The following is a 21,031-nucleotide window of genomic DNA, read 5'->3' as shown; positions in this document are numbered from 1 at the left end:
GAGGTGCTCTGCTTGACATGTATGGGAAGTCTATTCCAGAGAATGGGTGGTGTCTGGGTTATGAACCTGTCCCTACAGCATGTTCTGTTGATTGTGGTAATAAGGTTGAGGTCCCTGGAGCATGTGGTGTGGAGGGATTGGGATTTGTTTAGATATAGCATTTCTAACAGAGCTGAGTCAGACATGGCTTTGTAAGTCAAGCGGAGATCGCCTTTTAGTAGATGATATGAGACAAAGAATATTTGGAGTTTTCTGAGGCTGTCCATGTAGGACATGTGGTTAGGGTCTAGGATCCTCTTTGTGAGGTACCTTTGTGGCCTTTCCAGCTATTGCATGTGTCTACTGAGTTACATGCCAAATGGGGCATTATACTCAATGACTGGCTTAATGAAGGAAGAGTAGAGAGAGAGATGATGACCTCTTTCTTCCTGGATGCAAAACCCTTGGTAATGAGATGTGCCACTTAGCAGGATTTTCTGACCACAGTGGCAACGTGGTGGTCGAAGGAGAGATTGCTGTCAACCTGTGTCCCCAGATCTCTTATAACATCTTCAGTGTTCAGTGGGCTCCCAATGATGTGGTAATTAGTGGGAATTGAGTTTTTCTCAACGGAGATGATGATGCATTTTTTGGCATTACGCTTAAGGCCATGGTTTAAACACCAGTCATTGGTCTCCTTGAGGCCCTTCTGTAGGATGTCTACATCACTTGGGGGGGTTAATAATGGCTACCAGCTTGCAGTCATCTGCAAACTTGGCCAGCTAGAGTCCCTCCATGTTGGTCTGGACTTCTGAGAAGTAGATGCCAAACAGGACAGGACCCAAGACCAATCCCTGTGGGACTCCACTCGTGACTGGTCGGAAGTTTGACTTGGAGTCTGCTACTTTCACACTGTGGGTTCTATCTGTGAGCCAATTTGCAACCCACCTAGTGATACAGGGGTTGATGCCTAGTTTGGTGAGTTTATCATTAATTCCTGAGTGGGGAATGGTATCAAAGGCCTTGGCCAGATCAAGGCAGGCTCTATGAACTGCCTTGCCCTCATCCAAAGCTCTGGTGACTGACTCAAAGAAGTCAACCAGGTTGAGCAGGCATGAGCTACCTTTCACAAAACCAAATTGCGTGGGATCTAGAGTTCAGAGATTCCCTATATCCTTGTTAATTAGGTCAAAGATGATGCGCTCTATAGAGTTACATATCAAACTCATCAGGCAAATGGGGCAATAATTCCCAGGGTCTGTAGTCGCTCCCCCTTTATGGAGAAGGATGACTATAGCAGTGCACCATTCAGCAGGGACAAAGCCTGAGGTGAGGCTGTGATTGAACAGGGCACACAGATGTGGTGCCAGTTCACCTTGTAGTTCATGTAGAACACATCCATGGATATTGTTGGGCACCATGGAAGCTGTATTCTTGGCCTTGGAAAATGCAGCTTTAACTTGTGCTGCAGTAATGCTGGGTGCCTAGCATTCATCTGGTATTGTTATTGGTCCTTTAGGGGGGGAGAGAGGGGTAAAGTTGGCAGTGAATCTGTTGGCCAATATATTGGCAATATCTGTTGTCTCAGTATAGGAGGTACCACTATGCAGTAACTCAGAGCAAACCTGGGTATTGTCATGGAGATTCTTGATATAACTATAGAAGGCTTTGTAGATGTTTTTAGTGTCTGTCGCAATTCTGCCTAGCTGGTTTTAGAGGTTTTGATGAGGGATCTCAACTTTTTGTTGAGGCTAATAAGGGAGTTTTGCCAGTCTTTGGACTTCATCTTTTTCTGCAACAGTTTCTTCCTTCTGTTGTAAAGTTTATTAATGGCAGGGAACTACCAGAGTGGCTCCGTTTTTTAGAGGAGAGCATCTTGGTTCTGTTGGGTATGGCTTGTTCCATGCATTTAGGTACGTGTTCATACAGTGCATTAGTGTACGATTTTGTAGTAATGTATCTATTTTCCACTGACATGGGTGCCGTGAAGTTTAGCCACCTCTGTTTTTAGGAGCCCAAAGTCAACTTTGGAGAAGTTTTTCATGGTGGTTACCTTTGCGGGGGGTGTGGGTAAGATGTGGATTTCCACGGTGATTAGTTTGTGGTCAGATCTAACCAGGGAGGAACTGACTATTGGTGTAGAGCAATGGTTGCGCATGTTAGTAATAAACAGGTCAAGGATGTTGCTTCCTCTAGTGGGGATAAGAATGAGCTGGTCCAGGGCATTGGAATTAATGAATTCCAGGAAGCGTTGGGCCAGTGTATTGGTGCAGGAGTAGTTTTCCCAGTTGATAGAGGGGTAGTTGAAGCCACCTAGTATGAGAGTGTTGGGTTAGACCCTAATAGTTTCCAGGGTGCTTAGGAACATGGAGTGGGAATCTTGGGACATGGTTGGGGACCTATAGCAAGCTAACACCTGAATCGCTGTCTTACCCAATGTTAGTTGTACCTGAAGTATCTCAGATGCGTTATGCAGGGCTACTAGTCTGGAGGTGTGCATATCCTTTACGAATATGGAGACACCACTGCCTTTGGAGCTTAAGACCATGTTTTGCGGCCGAAAGGTATGGAATGAGTTATATCCTGGTAGCTCAGGGGTGCTTTCTGCTGCTTTAAACTAGGTCTTCATTACAGTATAAATGCCAATGTTCTCCATTTTGAGGAGTGCTTCGAGCAAATGCATCTTGAGATTTAGACTTCTAGCATTGAGCAGCATATATCAGATTGCATTTATTTACAGATGCTGTTATGGTAGTAATTTGGTCTTTGGAACATCACCTAAAAAAGGCACTATAGGAGTGGAAGAGCCTTAGGCAGTATCCAGAAACCCAGGGGTGACAGATGCAGGCCATCTCTGGGAAAGCATCGAGGTCTGTCAATCATGTCATCCCAAGCAGACAGATACTGGACACCCTTAGTATGACACCAGAAACTTGGCCACTATTGAAGTCAATCATTTTCTGCTTGTACTGTAGTATCATTCTGGGCAATGGTAGGGTGCTACTCACGGTTAGGGTCATACCTGCCTGAGCCACATAATCCGAGAGCTCCTCCATGTCTCTTTTCATGTAGTCCAGGAAGGTGCATCTCAGGTCATTCACACCCACATGGGCAGTGACAGAGTCATACTTGTTGTGGAGTGACCTGAGTGCATGTTTTATGTGAATGTTTCCTTCTCCTTATGCAACCTAGTGAGTGGGACATCAGTGTGCCTCACTATAGAGTCACCTATGATTAGTGTACTGGGCAAGCTGTTTTGCCTTATGGACATAGGTTGAGAGGTACACTGTGTAGGTGAGCTATGTGTCTTGTGGTTTGTGCTGTGTTGTGGTGGTCAAGTGCATTTCTGCCTTGGAGGTCTCTGCTGTTTGGGTAGATTTCTATTGAGAGCCTCCGCGAAGGTGGGTGTGTGGTTTGTGCTTTTATGTGAGAGCTGTGATGGTGGGTGTTCTGGAGGGCTATGTGCTGCATGTGGTGCAGTGCAGGTGTTGACCTTCTCCTCCTGACCAGCTATTCCAGTCTTGGCTTGAGAGTGCATGGGCTTCCAATTTGGATATATAAGTGCACCTCTTACAAGTTTGAATGTTGGGAGGTAACAGGAGAGGGTTGTCTGTGTACATGAGGCAGATGCTACACTGCCTCAGAATGCCCAAGTTCACCAGGTTAATAGGAGAAAGCACAGGGAACTGAACTTTAGACATGCCATGAGGGATGGTCATTATTACTAAGTACTGCAGCTGTTTCCTTATATATACCTTTTACAGGAAAAATGTCACTCAAGGTGTCTGAGTCTGTACAGAGCACTGCCAACCACTTGAGGGGAAACTAATACGCTGACCCTGAAAATTTAAGGATGAAGTATTTAGGCAGATATTCTGAAGTTAGAAAGAAATCAAGCAGTACTTACTGAAAAATAAAGAATTAGCTTGTCAAGTATGATGAAACGAGGGGAATAGCATGAATGGCTACTACTAATGCTTGTCTCAGCACAGCTTCACTCTGTCGGGATACAATACTCCTTTGTTTCTTCTCTCACCAGAAGCAAAATGTTAGCACCAGTCTCAAGAAGAGAAGCATGCCACGGTCTGTTTGATGATCCACAGTCTTGTCCCAGATGAGGCAAGGATCTGCAGGCATGTAGCCTTTTTCCTGGTAGATGTCTCGAATAGCAACCAGACCAATCAGATACGTTAAGCACAGACACTCACTCTCAAACCAGAAATAGTCAGGAATCAATACACTCTGCTCCTACTTGAATATAAGCAAAGATTCCAAGCGGTCACCTATAAAGCAGTTATTGAGCTTTCTGGTGATCAACATGGCTGTCCTTGTCAGAAGGCAGAAGCTTGGAAAAGGGAAGCTGTTTAGGTAACTTATCTGTGGATAATGAAACCACAGCAGAATCAGATGATGGGCTTTTATACAAATATGTATGATCCTTGGGTACTTTATAAAATCTGCCTGGCTTCTTAGGGGCTGGAGTTTGAGAATCAGGAGCCTGAGAAGTTGCTGTAAAAGTGTCCAACAAGGTTGCCATGACCGAATGGAATGTAGATGGGCTGGGCAAGTCCATTTGCAAATGTTCACAATATGTCTTTTGATCATCTGATACTTGTGAACAATCCCATTTAAAGTATTCCATCATGCGAACCATTGTATCCCCAAAGGATAATTCCTCAAATGGAGCATCAGGGGCCAAAGAATTCTCTTTAACAGACCCTAATGCTAAAGGAGAGTGCATATGAGAGGAACAGGCTAAGGCTTCTTCACCAGAGTCCAATTCCTCATTAGAAGAAGCAGAATCCTTGTTCTTTTAGATGGGGTAGATGACCAAGGAGCAACAGCCACAGGGACAGACAAGCCCTGTGGGTTGTTTCAGAGCCATAAGTGCATTAAACAGCCCTTGATTTAAGTTCTGCCACTCTTTGTGAGGATCCTTAGCTACAGTAGCCATATGTTTTCTGTTTCTGTTTGACAGGAACATCTACCTTGACAAATCTAGGAGGGTCACTGCCCGTATGGATTTAATAAGGGTACCAGGCACCTTTTCCCTTACCAAAATTTGAGGAATCTCCCTAGGTCTTTTAGATATAATAAGCCATGGCTCCCCCTCAAAGTCTGTACCAGATGGTATGCACAGCCTCAGTGGACATACGTGAAGGCACTTCCATGTCAGTCTTCAACGGGTCATGATGGAATAAACTGGCTTAATCACCGGTCAGTCTGCTGGTTCTTCATCCAAACTGAGAGACAGAGATGTCCAGTGCAGGATGTACAGCAGCAGATTCAGCACGAGCACTGAACTTCAGGGAGGGTGGATTCTTCCACAGTACCCTGGGTCAGTAATTTCAGATGTTGGTTTTCCAGACAGATAGAAAGGGAAGGCATGCAACTGCAGAGCGTCTTAGGGATAAAAACCTGACAAATATCTGAGTATGGTCACATACAGCACCCAAACAAGAAATGCGTGTCTTGAATCTGTTTTTACTGGGAATCTGCACTCAATTTCCCCTTCCTGGATGACATGAACACAAACTAAAAGGAGGAAGGGACGCCAAAGGTGCACTTACCTGTATTAGTCATGGTAGAAAAAACAGCTCGGTGAATGGATTGCAGACCGAATTCAGAAATAGCATCAAGTCTGGCAGCAAAGAAGTTCTGTGGAATAGGTATTTGTATATTACATATGTATTTGTATGTCATATATTTACCTTAGGACTTACACATAGGACATACATCTGGCTTCCTGAAGATGGAAAGGTATGAAGACTATGATATGCTGGCCATATGTTAGTCTGCCCTAGGCATGCTATCCCAAGTACAAAATATACTGCAACAGTGATAAGGAAGGATATCTATTCTGAGAATCTAAAGTAGTGGACAGGTATATACCAAGTGCACACACCTGATAGACAGAAAGAGGGGAGGTGAGGTGCAACAGATGAGGAAAAACACTAGAAAAAGGTTAAATGATTTAGTAAGGAAAGCCACTCAACTATGAACAGTGAATGCTTCTTGGAGACCCTGAAGCAAGTCTGGTTGCCATGTTGTATGCAATTGGCAAACCGAAGTCACCCTGCAGTTGAGGTGAAAAAACTACCCAGCCATAACCTGATCCTGACATAACAGTGGCCCTATCTACATGAGCCTGTCAGGCATGTAGACATTCTTTACACGCTACAGTGTATGTAATTTTTTCTTATGGCTTTTTAACAACTTCATTTATGTCTCCTGAGAAAGTGAAAGATTTGTCTAAAACTTCATTAAAATACATGACTCTATAATCTTGGTCAGTAATCCTTCCAACTTGGAAAAGAATGCCTAAGAAGTTAACTCATCTGATCAAATAGTTCTTAGTGCCAAAGAAAGATCTTAAAATATTGAGCTGGAGAGAGTTCTGATCAATCTGGACATCAAAGGAAGAAATATCAGGCTGCAAATAGGTTCTGCTTGAACAGTACTGGGACTCATCTCATTAACTGTTTATTAAATTATCTGATTTTTCTAGGCCTGCCAGTACAGAAAATTAGGAAAGGCATGGAACACCAGTACTGATCAACAATGTACCTCAATATTCATTAATCTATGCTTGAATAGGAATTAATGAACTCTAACACTAAACTGTCCATTTGACAAATACTGCTAATCCAATGAAATGAGAGAGGCCTTAAACCCACAACAGAAAGTGCAGCATAGCAGTTTAAGAGGCACACTGCTAAAAGCCTTGCATAAGCCATGGGGGGAGGAGGGTTGGGCATTGCTACAATCAACTTTACTTGATACTTGTTTGTAATGAAAAGGGTGTGTTTTTCCAAGTTTAAGCAAGAAAACATTCAGTGCATAACTCTCTTTTAAAGTAGTCCTTTTTAAAAGGCAATATTGCACAAGGACTGTCCATGTTTTTCTGCTACATGTATTCTGGGGACCTTAACACCAAAATGAGCAACATTTACTGATAAACATTTATAATATTCAAAAGAACTTCAACTTAAGGATGTCCTAGTTTATTTCCTGTACAAAATAAATAAAAATAATAATGCATAAATACTTGTATAATACTTTTTTGTGGTCAATGTTAGATCAGTGAGAGTGTAAGAATGATAAAGACATGCATAACAATTCAGTTTGTCGTCTTACCATGCTTGTGTTGGCTGTCAATAGCTGAGGACAGGATGAGTAGCAAGAGGCAAAAAGCAAAACAAATTAAAAAAAATAATAAATGTAACAGTGAACAGAAAATTTAAAGTGCAAAATAATATCCAGAAAAGCACTCAAAAGCCATGCTGCAAAGCAGTAAACAGAAATGTGCTGCTCTTTAAAATGAAATTAAGTGCTTAAACAAAATATACAGTGAAGAAATTTGTCAAAATAACCCATAATAAACACATGTAAAAATCAACAAAAACACATAGACATGCAAACAGAAAGTACCATTGTGAAAGTTGAACTTACCAAGACAGATGTTCAAATGATCACTACTGCAGTAGCCTTAGCTATATGGGTTACATCCTGTCAAGGATATAATGTTCAGCAAGCTTCCAAAGCTTCAGGGCACCTTCCAAGCGTACAAAATGTGAAACAGCTCGAGATGAGCTGACTAAAAGACAAGTTTGGGCACAGAGCCCCTTTCACAGCTTTCCAGACAGCAGAGAAAGGGAGGCTGAGCCCTGAAAGAACAATGCTAGGAATAACAAAATATAAATGTCCATGCCTTGGCATAAAAAACACACCAAAAACAAGGGGGATGGAGGGAGGAAGGAGCAGCTACTACAGCTGTGATCATCTGAACATCTACTGTTATGGTAAGTTCAACGTACACAACTGTACTACGTTCTTTATATTGACCACTGCTGCAGTAGTCGTAGCTATTTGGTAGATTACCATAGCTACCTATATTTGGGAGGAGGAAGGAGAAGGATTCAGGAACCCCTGGAGAATGGGCCTAGCAAAACTTAATCTAGACCTAGAGAAGGACTCAAACTTAAAATGCTTTGTAAAGGTAAGAGGACCGAGCAGCAGCTTCTAGAATACTTCTAGAATTCAACACCTTCCAGAAAGCCATAGATGAAGCCAAGGCACCAGTAGAGTTGGCTTTGACCCTGCCTGGAATAGATTTGTCATGGGGAATATAATAAAAGGTAACAGCATTAGACAACCATTTGAAAATAGTCTGTTTTGACACATTGCCCATTCTTCTTAGTTTCACAAGAAATGAACAACTGATCCAAAGATCTGAAAGATTTAGTTCTGTCAGTATAGTACCAGAGTTGTCTGAGGACATCCAAGGCATTAAGTATCCTTTCTTCCTCATTTTTAGGTTGAGGAAAGAAAAGTGGGAGATGGATAGTGTGGCTTAAAGTAAACGCAGATGCCACTTTATGCATAAAAGAAGAATTAGTTCTCAAAGAAACAATGTCCCTGGGCTGCCTCACCATAACAGCTTGCAAATCAGATACTCTTTTGCAGGAGTCAGAGCAATCAGTAAAACTGTTTTCAGTGTTAAGAACCTCAAGCCAGCCAGATTAGCTGGTCCAACTAGAGCAACTGTTAGCTTCCATAACACAAAATAAAGATCGTAAGAAGGGGTTACCAGTGTACTTACAGGCCTCTAATGCAAAATCCCTTGCAAGAACAACTGTCATGAGACTGTCTTGAAAGAGGAGGATCCATGGGAAGACATGCTGAAATGGCTGATAAATGAACCTTGACAGAGGAATAAGAAAGGCTGTAGTATGGCAACTCACACAAATACTGGAAACCAGAAACAACTAGCCCTGAATGGGTGCTGGTTATGCTGTGGGCACCAACTAGAAAACTTCTTCCGTTGGCTAAAATATGATTTTCTAGTAGCAGGCTTTCTTGCCTCCATTACTACCTGCTGCACATCCTCAAAAAACAGATGCTAAAAGGAATTAAGACACTACCATCTATGCAGTCAATTGAAGATTATTGATGTTGGGATGTATCAAACATCCTTGTTCTTGTGTCAGTAGATCCATACTGTGAGGAAGCTTGTGGTAATTGCCCCTGGCCATTTCCAAAAGAATAGAGAACCATGGTTGCCTGGGCCAGAAGAGAGTCACCAAAATGATCTTGGAGGATTTCATCTGAATATTCAGAAGTACCACAGATACTAGACAAAAGAGTGGAAAGACGTACATAAATCCTGGAATAGAACTTTGCCAGTTGACTGTCCAGAGAGGAGGCAAAGTGGTCTATACTCCTGGAACTCCCCATACATAGATCAAATCTTGGAAGAACCCCAATCCAGTTTCAATTTGTGAGGTCTTTCCTAGTACTGCTCAGTTTGTCTACCACATGCTTTTGCTCTGATGGAATGTAGGATGCCTAAAGAGGGAGACTGTGCTGTGAAACTATATACCAAGCTAATATGGCTAGTCTGCAAAGGCGGTAAAACCTAGCTGTTTGTGTACCAGATGACTGTAACCACATGAAGAGGTCCTGGGATCAAAGGTGGTCCAAAGAGTCAAGTGCCTTGATCAAGGCAAGCATCTTCTTGATATTTATGTGCTTGCATATGTACTTAGTGTCCCATACCCGCTGCACTTTTATCCCTCCCCAAAACTGCTCCCCAAACATTGTCTGAAGCGTCTGTGATGTCTGACTGCTTTGGAGCTGTGATGGTGAAGGAGAGACCTGGATTTAAGTATATCTGTTGACTCCACCAAAACATTTCTCTTCCAACAAACCCAGGAAAAGGGATCTGAAAAGATAAAGGGTGCTGATACTGGAACCAAGGAGAATTCAGATACCACTGTATCGTTCTCATGTGGAGTCTTGCCAGGAGTATCACAAGACTCATAGATGCCATGAGCCCCAAAAATCATAGTTGTTCCCTCACAGTGACCAAGGTCTGAGTGGAAAACCTTAGAAACAAATCTTGTGGAAGAAAAGCTCTTTGAACTGAGGTGTCTAATTGACATCCCAGGAAGACCATCTTGTGTGAGGGAGTCAAGAATGACTTTAGAAAGTTCTCTTGGAATGTTTTGGGAGGCTGATACTTTTTTTTGGAAACCCTTTGCCACTTTTTCTTAAACATTTGTTTACCTGAACTCTGTCTGAGATTGTTCATTCTGTTTTTTTTCCCCAAGACTGCATGAAGAAAATCCCTTGGACAATTTTGAAAAGGAGGGCTGAAAACTCTTAGCGATTCCCTAGATCAGCTTGTCCATTTTATCATACTTTTTGATCACCTCTGCAGCAGAGGAGCCAAACACCAAATGTCTATCCAAGGCAAATTTAAAATCTCACAAAATAAAGGCCAGTCCATAAAGTCTGAATGAGTATTCAAGAGACCCTGTGACCCCCTCCCACCCCGGCCCCTATTCTCTTCCAGAAAGTCTGAATATCCATTTTCTCTTTGGCAACAGACTGTTTCAGAAAAATGGGTTCTGAAAATCATTCAATATGATTACAAATGAGAGGTAATATGAATGCAGCCAAACAAATCTCCTTAAAGCAGTACCAGTGTCCATAGCCCTGGAAGGAGTTTCAAAAGAATTATAAATACACACTGCAAACAATGAGTAGTGACCTGTACAATAGAAGAAACTTAAGTTAATTAAAGCAGTGTTCTCTTCACAAGAATAAAATGTAGATAAAATATTTCTCATACTTTCACAATATGTCATATCAAACATAAAAGCCTGACAATTTAAAATTCTGAAAATCAGAGTTGCAGAAGTATACAAATTTTCCCCGTACCTTTCAATAAATTTCTTATCCTTATTAGAAAGAGTATTTATTTATTTCAGTATGATGACTGGGGAAGTCCACTGGGCCAAGATGAGCCTGTTTTCAGTGGAAGCCCCAGGAGAAAAGCTCCATAGTCAATACAATACAATATATAAGTTCATAGACAATTATAATCGTGAATATCAAGCATGATATATACAATATAAACAGGGCAAGATGCACAGACAAAGGGTGAAAATAATTACAACTGAATACAGAGTAGGAATGGAATTAACTAAGTACTTACCACAGTGGAATCAACTAAGGTTATAGCTGCTGGGTCATGTTTGGGAATAGCGAATAAACATTTAAAAGACTGAGGAACTTTATACATACTATTTGTCTTTTTATGAACAGCTGGCTATGAAGAAAATTGCAGGCAGTAACAGACTATCTTCTAAAACAGATAGGAGAGGAGGAATGGGTGTAGGTTCTAGAAAATCCTTCAGTAACAACTCATAGTATTTTCTGAGAGACTGAGAAACCTCAGTGTTCCCCAAAGAAAACACCTGGACATTTTAACAACAGCCTCGGGGAACGAGAATAACCGATAGGAAAAATCAAGAACTGAGCTCTTCTCTGAGTCTGAATCAGAAATGTAAGGAGAAACCCCAAATCCATCCCTACATATTCCTGTTTAGATTCAGAATCGTGATTCTCTTTCAAAAATGAGGCGTCCCTCTCTTACCACAAACTACAAGAAGGATCAATAGCCTGAATTAAACCCTGAGCCAGTTCCAGTAAATTTCTTCCCAAAGAAATTTGAGGAGGAGTAGATACGTTTGGTTTTCGGTTTCTTTTTGACAGGAAAAATGGGGCCACCTATGTCATTAATGGCCGCCACTGCTTCCCCAGGAATGGGCACAGCACTCTGATGTAACAGGGAAACCTTCCCTGTTCTTTCTCCCAGGACTGGCAAGAGTGGCTCTCCCTTGCCACTGAGGGGATTCCAACAGCCGCAGAGGATATGGCTTATCCCCTGTCCATATTGGCTGTAGGTGCTACACTAGGGGGTTAAGGAGTAAAAGACGAGTAGTTGAGGTACAATAAATGGCTACAAGCAGAATCACCCACCTATGAGTTAGGCAAATTGCTAACCTGCTGTGTTGGGCAAAGCCTGTTTGCTTAATTTTTTTTTCTTTTTTGCGGCTGAAAGAAGGACCGGCCACGAGACCACCAATTTGTTCCACGATCAGTCCAAAAATCGTGCACGCCTCTGGCCAGGGAAAAACAAGCAGAAATGCTGGTAAAACTACCAGTCCACAAAATATACTTTTTGACAGAAATAACACAGTAAAAAGCACTTTCAGACACTATAGCAACCCCAAACTGGAACATTAAACACAATTTAGTTTACCCTACTTTAAAACGGACAGAAAAAGTGAGTGCTCCCTTTAAAAATATGTTGCAGCCTCAAAAAAGTCCATTAAAACATAGCACTCCTAGCATTAAAATAACTTTCCTGAAGAGGTAGGTAATAAAAAAATCAGTAAATATAAGATAACAGAAGGCTTTTTTATCTTTCCCCAAAGGGAACTTATCTGCTCAACAAAGGAAAGTACAAGCTGACAGTCAAACCTCAAAAGCCTCATCGGAGCGTACTCTTCAGTGGCAGTACAGTTCTGAAGGGCTTTACACCCAACTTTTGTCTTTCAATCAGCTTGTCTCAAACTTCTTAACAGTTTGGGCCTGTGGAAGGTGCCCTGAACCTTTGGAAGCTGGCTGTCCCTTATATTCTTAGCAGGATATAACCCATATAAGCTAAGACCATGGCAGCAGAGATCAATATGAAAACACCAGTACTAGTTAATGCAAATCATTCATTTATTTACTTTGCTCTCCATACTTGTAATTTGTTTTGAACGCTAAACATTGTTACTGGAGAATCTTATAGGTGAGGAATACACTATTGTGCTATGCAATACTTTGAAGTACAAATCACAGTACCATTGTCATAATAATATATGTATAGAGTCATCATGGCTTTTACAAGCCTACCACAGGATACTGTAAATAGACTGTTTACTCAGGTAAATTACACAATAAAGAATGTTTCTGCTATGAGTTTCATAACATCAGTAACTCCAGCAGCTCAGAATATTTTTAAGCATCCTATCAGCAGCCATGGCCTCATAACTAGCTTCAAAGTGTTGTATCACCAATATCAGCAGAGGGATTCAAAACCATTGAAGTGCATGTACTGTGATTAGCACTAGTTCATTTCTGAAACATAGTAACAAGGGTTATCAAATAACACAAAATTCTTTATGAACTTCAATAAATGTATATATACCAATACAAAAGATATGCAGTATCTAATTTAAACCTGTTCTTTTCACTACAATGTTTCCTTATTTTTATCTATGGCAGCGAATCTTTAGATCCTTGAGTGAGGGTGAGAGAGCTAGCAGACAGTTTAATAATAGTATGCTGAATTGATAACGGTTCATAATTTATCAGATTATTTTACAGCAAAGTAATTTGTTTTTGTTCCATCTAAACATGGATGACTACAGATAGTGTTGCTTACTGTCCACCAAAAAGAGCAATCAATGTTGCAGTTACCTACATTCTTAATCACCTTTCCAATCTTCTTATATGTTCAGTTGCAACTACTGTACTCACTTCAGAAAAAACAATACGTGTTAAACTACCAACAAGAGTAAATGGTTAACTGACAGTTGCTGTATAAAAACACCAGCAAAGATCAACTTTGGCACAATAGTGGCAACATTATATGTGGCAGGTAAGTGACAGACCTACAACGCCACATAGCACATCTAAGGTATACGCTACTTCAGAGGTGACCAGTAGACAGTTCTGCCTTCAGCAGTATAGACCTCTTTGGCAAGATTCTCTTCCTGTTAATTCCTCCATCCACATAAAGTCAGCAGCAGATCTGCCAGAAAACAGTTTCCAGCTTTGATAAATAAACTACATGCACAGAAGACTGATACAAAAATTTCTCTAACTTCATATTCTTTACAGAATCTAGACAGGATCTGCTAAGTAGTGCCATATTTTGGTGATTTTCCCCCACCACTGTAGAAATGGTCCTTGCCAAGTGACACACTATTAAAATGATGCACTTACCTGTCCATTACTGGTCAGACTTGTATTATCAAACAAGAAATAAGCACCATAGAAGAACACCACTGCATCAAATGCACCCAGGAGTGTCCAGTAAATGAATAGTCTCCATCGCAGTAATGCATTCTTGGCTATGTCCCTGCATGGGGGAACAAATATGGTTATCTTTGCACATGTTAAACAAACCAACAAATATAATTGATATCACAATGGAATATTATGCAGGATTAGATTTTTATCTTCATCGTGGCTTTTGTTGCATTAATCTTAAATGCACCAAAGTGATTTATTTATTAATTTATTTTTCTTCAATAAAAAAACTAGCATGCACTAAACATTAACCTAAGAAACAGAGGTCAAGTGAGAAATTCTTAGCAATGGCTCATCAAATGTAACCCTTGCAGCTAATCCAAAATATGGAATATTTCCATAGCTGCAGTCATTAGCCACAGATATATTTCTGCCAGTCCTGCCTGAAGCCACCCATATAATGGGTGCTGCCAACTTCAGCCCCACAGTTCTTTTCTAGATGTTTCTAAAACACCCATCCACTGCAGCTTAAGACTTTGTCCCCAGAAAGTAATGGACTGGGATAAGGCTTAACAAGTTCACATGACCAAATCCATAATGACAGCAGTTTAAAACAGCAGCAGGGGCAATGATGGGTGAGATACCCATGGCTCTTCCTCAAGAGACCACATCAAAGATCGATAATTATGCTGAGTTCCTTAACTCAGGTTGCGTCTAGTAGTAGGTTCACAGAACTCCAATAAAGAACCAAGTCCTCCAGGAGAAAGGATGAGAAATAAAGAGAAATCTCCCTTACAAGAAATCCCGTAGCCCATTTTTCGCAAAAAACATCCTGCAACTGCAAATTATATCCAGAGTAGTTTGGCAAACACACTGCTACAACTCCAAGCTAAGGCCACAGAATTAAAACACCAAGAGCACATTTAAAAGAAAGATCACTGAAAAAAGTCACTGCTCTTATGTAAAATTAGCATCATCATTCCAGATAAAAGGGTTATCATTCTTGTAAATGAATTAGTCACCAGCTCAGCCTGCAATCAGGAATGAGAAATGATGGCTCTCCTTGAAGATACTGAAATTCCGGTCAGAAAAACGATGACATTTACTGGATGCACACTTCAATGAAGTCATTGCTGATCATTGTATTACTTAAATTACCCTTATCTAAACAACCTTAATATGAGCACTAAAGGGACAAAGCATGAACATAATCAGCATTTTATATATCTGTGTGTGTATGTATATATATATATATATATATATATATATATATATATATATATATATATATATATATATATATATATATATATATTATATATATATATATATATATATATATATATGTTTGTGTGTATGTGTGTATATGTATATACATATACTTACATATATATATATATATATATATATATAAAATATATATGTAAGTATATGTGCATATATATAAATATATATATCTATATCTATCTATCGATCTATATATATATATATATATATATATGTATGTGTGTGTGTGTGTGTGTATATACACACACACACATATGATTCTATGAAAGCAAAACCTCAGAAAAGAGCAAATAGTTTCACTTTGTCTTCCATGAGACTTTACAGCTTTTGAACTGCTATAAGGGAGTGCGATGAAGGGTTGTTCCCCCTTGCAAAAACAGTTTCCTACATCTTTTACAAGTCTTTATGTGACTAAAGTAGTGTATGTTTGCTAACTTCTGTTATGCTTTTAACCAACCAGTAGAGATTTCAATACAGAAAAAAAATGGTGATGCCAGCTTCAGTGGCTTGCATTTCAATTAGTTCAAGCAAATCCAAAGCATCACATGCCAAGGTGAGTTTTATCACATGTATGACTACCCCAATAGCATGGCTTGACACTGTTTAGGCTCTGATAAATACTTCTCTTTACTACAACCCTAACAAGGGTAACACAGTATCATGACTGTGTGTTTTCATTTCTTCTTCCTTCTGTTACAGCTAATCTCTTAAACTAAACCAGAAGCAAATATACCACCTTGCCTTTCATTTCTGCTACTTGACTTAACACTTGTTACCTACTCTCCCAAATTTACTGTCAAACTCTGCTAATTGTGATATACTGCTATACTTCTACTACAACTACACAGTTTTGTATTAAATTTAATGTAAATATTGTAAGCGGTATGTCATTAGTTTGTGTCTGATTCTACTGCATGTGCTGTAGATGGACTTCTACTTATTTCATTGGCCTAGATCATACCTGAAGAAGAACATCAGACCAGAGCAGTTACCCAGTTTACAACTGAATATATAACTAAATAAACAGATAAAATGCTGCACCTAAACTTGCTTTGTTGGAAACAGGCTCAAAAAAGATTTACATTTATTAACGGCCTTTTAATCTAATTTTTACTGACAAAATGGTACACAGTACCTTGGCAAATAGTCTTTACTATATAATAATTAACCATTACTACTCATGAATAGGATATTATGTAGCTATGTGCTGGTACGCTTTCTGTTAACTTTGCTTGCAATCTAACAATTAAGTTTATTTAGGTTATGCCTATTTATTTTTTTAATACTGTGATATGGGTGGGCCTCTGTTCCAAGTCAGGAAATAAAGTTCAGAAAATTAGTTTGCCAAGGGTGCTCTTCTCAGCAACAGAAATATACCCAGAGTTGTATCTTTCTGTAGTTCATATGGGGCTACCTAAATTAGTAGCATTTTTAAACATTTTGGAAATTCTTTTTTATTAGCCAAGTTGATCTCACTAACATCAGGACTATTTAGGTGTCCTTATTTAATATTGCTCATTTCTTCTTGCACACTTTGATATTTTAGAATCTTATGTATTTCATTTCTTAAGATTATTGTCAGTGGGTGCAGCAATTTTGATAATCAATGCTGTTTTTGTCGATTTGCTTCAACTACAGTATCTGGTTTTCCTACTTCTACCAACTCAGATGTTGGTACTGGATGCTCCCACATGATCATTACTTCTTCATTTTAAGTAAGCCTTTGCGGTTCATATTTCCAATCTTTTTTTTAGCATGTTGAAATGTTTACACAGTTTGCAGTGTAACAACCTTTCCACGTTATGTCCTTCAGTATATAAATCTTCAACCATAAGAATATATCAACTTGAAACAAGATGTGCAAAGTGCAGTTGTGTACACTTACCATAAATGTAGATGTTCGAGTGTATTCACTATTGCAGTCATTACATTTGGGTATTCTGCTGGCAAGTTGCCCTCAGTTGGCCTGAATAACAAAGTCTTGGGTCCTGCGTCGGTTGCTGTCTCCGCTTCAATGACATCAGGTCGTCAGGGGTATAAAACATGCAGCCAACGCCATTTTAATCAGTTTTTCTTGCCCCAGATGTCAGGTGCCCCCCAAATGGAGAGCAAAAATATATAAATAAACAGTAAATATATATAAATGCCCCTTAGAAACATAAAATGTACCTTCAACTAAAAGCAAATACACCACAAAGGCTTTTGAGTATAGTGAAGGAAAGAAAATGTACAGATTGGGGGATGGCGGGTGGGTAACCCGGACTGCAACGGTGAATACACTTGAACATCTACATTTATGGTAAGTGTACACAACTGTACTATGTTCTTCATGTTTCACTGTTGCAGTCATTACATTTGGGTAGAATCCCAAAGCTATGGATGGGAGGATGGAACTAAACAGGAGCAGCTATAAGGCCCTGCAAGACTGCAGTGGCAAAGCCTGCCCTGGATTTAGAGAAGAGAGGTAAATTGTAATGCTTTGTGAACGTATGAACAGAGCTCCAAGTAGAAGCTTCAAGAATGTCTTTGGTAGGGACCCCTTTGAGAAAAGCTGCTGAAGTAGAGGCAGCCCTGGTGGAATGGGACCTGATCCCCTTTGGCACAGGTTTACCAAGGTGCAAATAGCAGAAACTAATGCAGTGGCTTATCCATTTAGAAATAGCTTTGATATAGCCTTCCTCTCTGATCCTGCAGCAAATGCTACCAGTAGTTGCTCAAACTTTCCTAGAGATTTTGTCCTGTTCAAGTAGAATCTTAGTTGTCTGTGTACATCCAATGAATGCAGAATCTGCTCCCCCTTGCTCTGTGGATTTGGGAAAAAAGTTGGCAGGTGAAAGGTTTGGTTAAGAGCCACACTGGATACCACCTTAGGCATAAAGGAAAGATTGGTCCGGATGGCCACGCTGTCCGGGTAAAATATAATGAAAGGCTCCACTGCCATGAGAGCCAGTAGTTCTGAAAACCTTCTAGCTGAAGTGACTGCCAAAAGAAAAGCTGTCTTCCAAGAAAGAAATTTTATATCCACAGTAGCTGCTGGTAAAAAAGGAGGTAAAGTGAGTTTTTCCAGTACAAAATTGAGGTCCCATGCGGGAGTTGGCACTCTCCTGGGAGGCCTTAAATTTTTGGCCCCTAATGAGATACTGTTTTAGCAGTGGATGAGAAAAGAAAGGAGGCTCTGTGTTGTAATGAGCCAAGATGGCAGAGGCATGGATTTTTATTGAAGAAAAAGATAGGCCCTTGTCAAGCATCTCAGTTAAGTATTGTAAAATCTGTGGAATACTGGGCTTTGCTGTGTCTATTCCCTGTGCTTGGTTCCAAGCACAGAATCTCTTCCATTTATCAGCATAAGATTTTCTAGTACTAGGCCTTCTGGCTTCCAAAATGACATCCATCACAGGTTTACTGAGAGAAGTGGTTTGAATAATTAGTTGATTGGCCATGCTAAAAGATTCAGAGTTTGGAGCTGAGTGTGCAGAATTTGATAGTTCTGCTGAGACAGTAGGTGATGTGTCTGAGGCGGGTACCACGGAGGAAGGTGTGACATATTCCTTAGAAGCAGATACCAGTGTTGGCGAGGCCAGTCTGGAGCAATTAAAATCATTTTTGTTTTTTCCTGTCTGACTTTTAGTAAGACCTTGGAGAGTAGAGGCAGAGGGGGAAAGGCACAGACTGATAGGTTTTTCCAGCTGAAGGACAGAGCATCCACTTTCCATGCTTTTTTGTGATGAGTTCTCGTGCAGAATTTGTCTAACTGATAGTTTTGGGGAGAGGCAAATAGATCTATGTCTGGGCTTCCCCATTTCTGTGTTAACATGTTGAAGATTTGTGGATCCAGTTTCCATTCGTGCGGATCCATAAGATTTCTGCTTAGGTCGTCTGCCAGAGTATTTTGCTTTCCTGGCAGGAATTTGCTTGAAGATTGATTTGGTAAGTCAAGGCTGTGTTCCACAAGGCCATGGCTAGTCTGCAGGTGGGGTAGGAATGGGTACCCCCCCTGCTTGTTTATGTACCACATAACTGTGGTGTTGTCCGTCTTTATCAGTAGTAATAGTTGTCCTGAATGAAGTAAGTCCTTGAAGACTGTCAGAGCATTCTGAACAGCTAGCATTTCTTTCTGGTTGATATACAGATGCATTTGGTTTGGACTCCATTTGCCCTGAATGCATCTCCCTGCCAGGTGGGCCCCGCAAGCATAGTCTGATGCATCTGTAGTTAGGGTTTGGGTGGCAGGGGGTAGAGTGAATGACAGTCCCTTGTTTTGGTGACATGTCTCTGCCCACCAAAGAAACTCCTGTTGTAGGCAGGGAATGAGAGGGATCATTGTTTCCAAGCTGTGGCAATGTTGACTCCATAAACCTTTTTGGTACCATTGAAGTTTCCTCATATGCAGTCTCACATATGGAATTAGTAGAATGCAGGATGCCATGAACCCCAAAGCCTACAGAATTTGTCTTGCAGATAACTGGGTTTTTGTGGCAATTTGTTTGAGGTATATTGTTAATTGCAGTTGTTTGTCTGGTGTGAGGTAAGCCATCTAGGCAGTTGTATTCAAGCTAGCACCCAGGAATGTAATTATTTGGGAGGGTACCAGATGTGATTTCTTTTCGTTTATGGTGGATCCTAGGCATGCTAGGAGCCTTTTTACAAATGCTAGATGTTGAAGAAGAGTGCCCTTGTCCTCTGCCTGAATGAGACAATCATCCAGATAAGGATACATTTGAATGTTTCTTTGTCTGCAGAATGCAATTACTGGTGCCAGGCACTTTGTAAAGACCCTGGGTGCAGTAGATAAGCCAAAGGGCAGTGCAGAAAATTGGTAATGCAAAAAGCCTGCTTTGAAGAGGAGGTATCTTCTGCAAGATTCCCTTATTGGGATATGCAGGTATGCCTCTTTTAAGTCTAGAGTTACTAACCAAGCATTCTTGCCTAGCATAGGCAGTAGCTGTTGTAAAGTCAGCATTTTGAATTTTGGAATGTCCAGGAACGTGTTCAGAATCGATAAGTCCAGTACTGGACGCCATGAATTGTCTTTTCTGGGTACCAGGAAAAGTCTTGAATAAAAACCTTGTCCTTTTTCCTTTGCTGGTACCGGTTGAATAGCCCCCATATCCATGAGGGGCATAACTTGTTTCTGAGCCTCTGCCCACTGATTTTGTGGCAGATCTGGCCAACTGTTTGGAATTGGCAAAGTATGGAAATGAAATATGTACCCTTGGGATACTATGTTTAATACCCACTTGTCCTGGGTAATTAACTGCCAGTTTTGAGCATGAAGTGCTAGTTTTCCCCCCCAAGGGGGCTGCCAAAAGATAAGTGCTTGGAGATGGTAGAGGAAAGTCATTGAGACTGCTTACTGTAGGGTTGTGCTTTGTGACCTCCAGATTTGGAGGTGGAGGCACCCCAATGCTCTGACCTGTAAGATCCCTGTGATTGATATCTGGAGCCTTCTGAGCACCTGGGTTTGCCCTGAGTGGCTCTGTTGGACACAGGAAAGGACCAATTTTTAGTAGGCCAGTGCCTACTGAACCTGGGTGGCTGCACTTGCAAAAAATCTTTTACAGTTTGCATAGATTTAGCTTGGTCTTCAATTCTCTTTAAAACCTCTTCTGCCTTATTACCAAACAGAGTATCATGCTGTAAAGGGTGCATCCAACAATTTAGCTTTAACATGATAAAGCAGATTTTGCTCCTTGAGCCAGACATGCCTTCTTATCACAGATCCAGTAACAGCGGCCCTACAAGAGGCCTCCAAGGAATCAAAACCACATTGCAAAGTATGCTTTCCAACCTGTTCTGCTACATGCAATAAATCCTGTAACTCTTTATTTTCCACACAATCAGAAATTAACATCATTTTCAGTTTCAGTAAGCCCATAACATGCTGTTGATA

General features: G+C 40.6%; 1 protein-coding gene across 6 annotated transcripts in view; it reads right to left on the bottom strand.

Annotated features, from left to right (window-relative positions):
• ATP11A (ATPase phospholipid transporting 11A) overlaps window positions 1-21,031 on the bottom strand; it is a 1,534,794-nt gene that overhangs the window by 161,167 nt on the left and 1,352,596 nt on the right. For 4 of the 6 annotated variants that reach the window (XM_044072636.1, XM_044072632.1, XM_044072634.1 and 1 more), the window contains exons 25-26: window positions 13,828-13,963; window positions 7,117-7,140 (exon numbers count right to left, since the gene is read on the bottom strand). In XM_044072636.1, the coding sequence (XP_043928571.1) occupies window positions 7,117-7,140; window positions 13,828-13,963 (160 nt within the window). The remainder of the gene's footprint in view (window positions 1-7,116; window positions 7,141-13,827; window positions 13,964-21,031) is intronic. The other 2 variants (XM_044072633.1, XM_044072637.1) reach the window with 1 other exon arrangement.

Source organism: Protopterus annectens, chromosome 5.part0, assembly GCF_019279795.1.
Source record: "Protopterus annectens isolate FY-2018-M chromosome 5.part0, PAN1.0, whole genome shotgun sequence".
NCBI classification, from domain to species: Eukaryota; Metazoa; Chordata; order Ceratodontiformes; family Protopteridae; genus Protopterus; species Protopterus annectens.
This window is presented reverse-complemented; position numbering and strand designations above follow the sequence as displayed.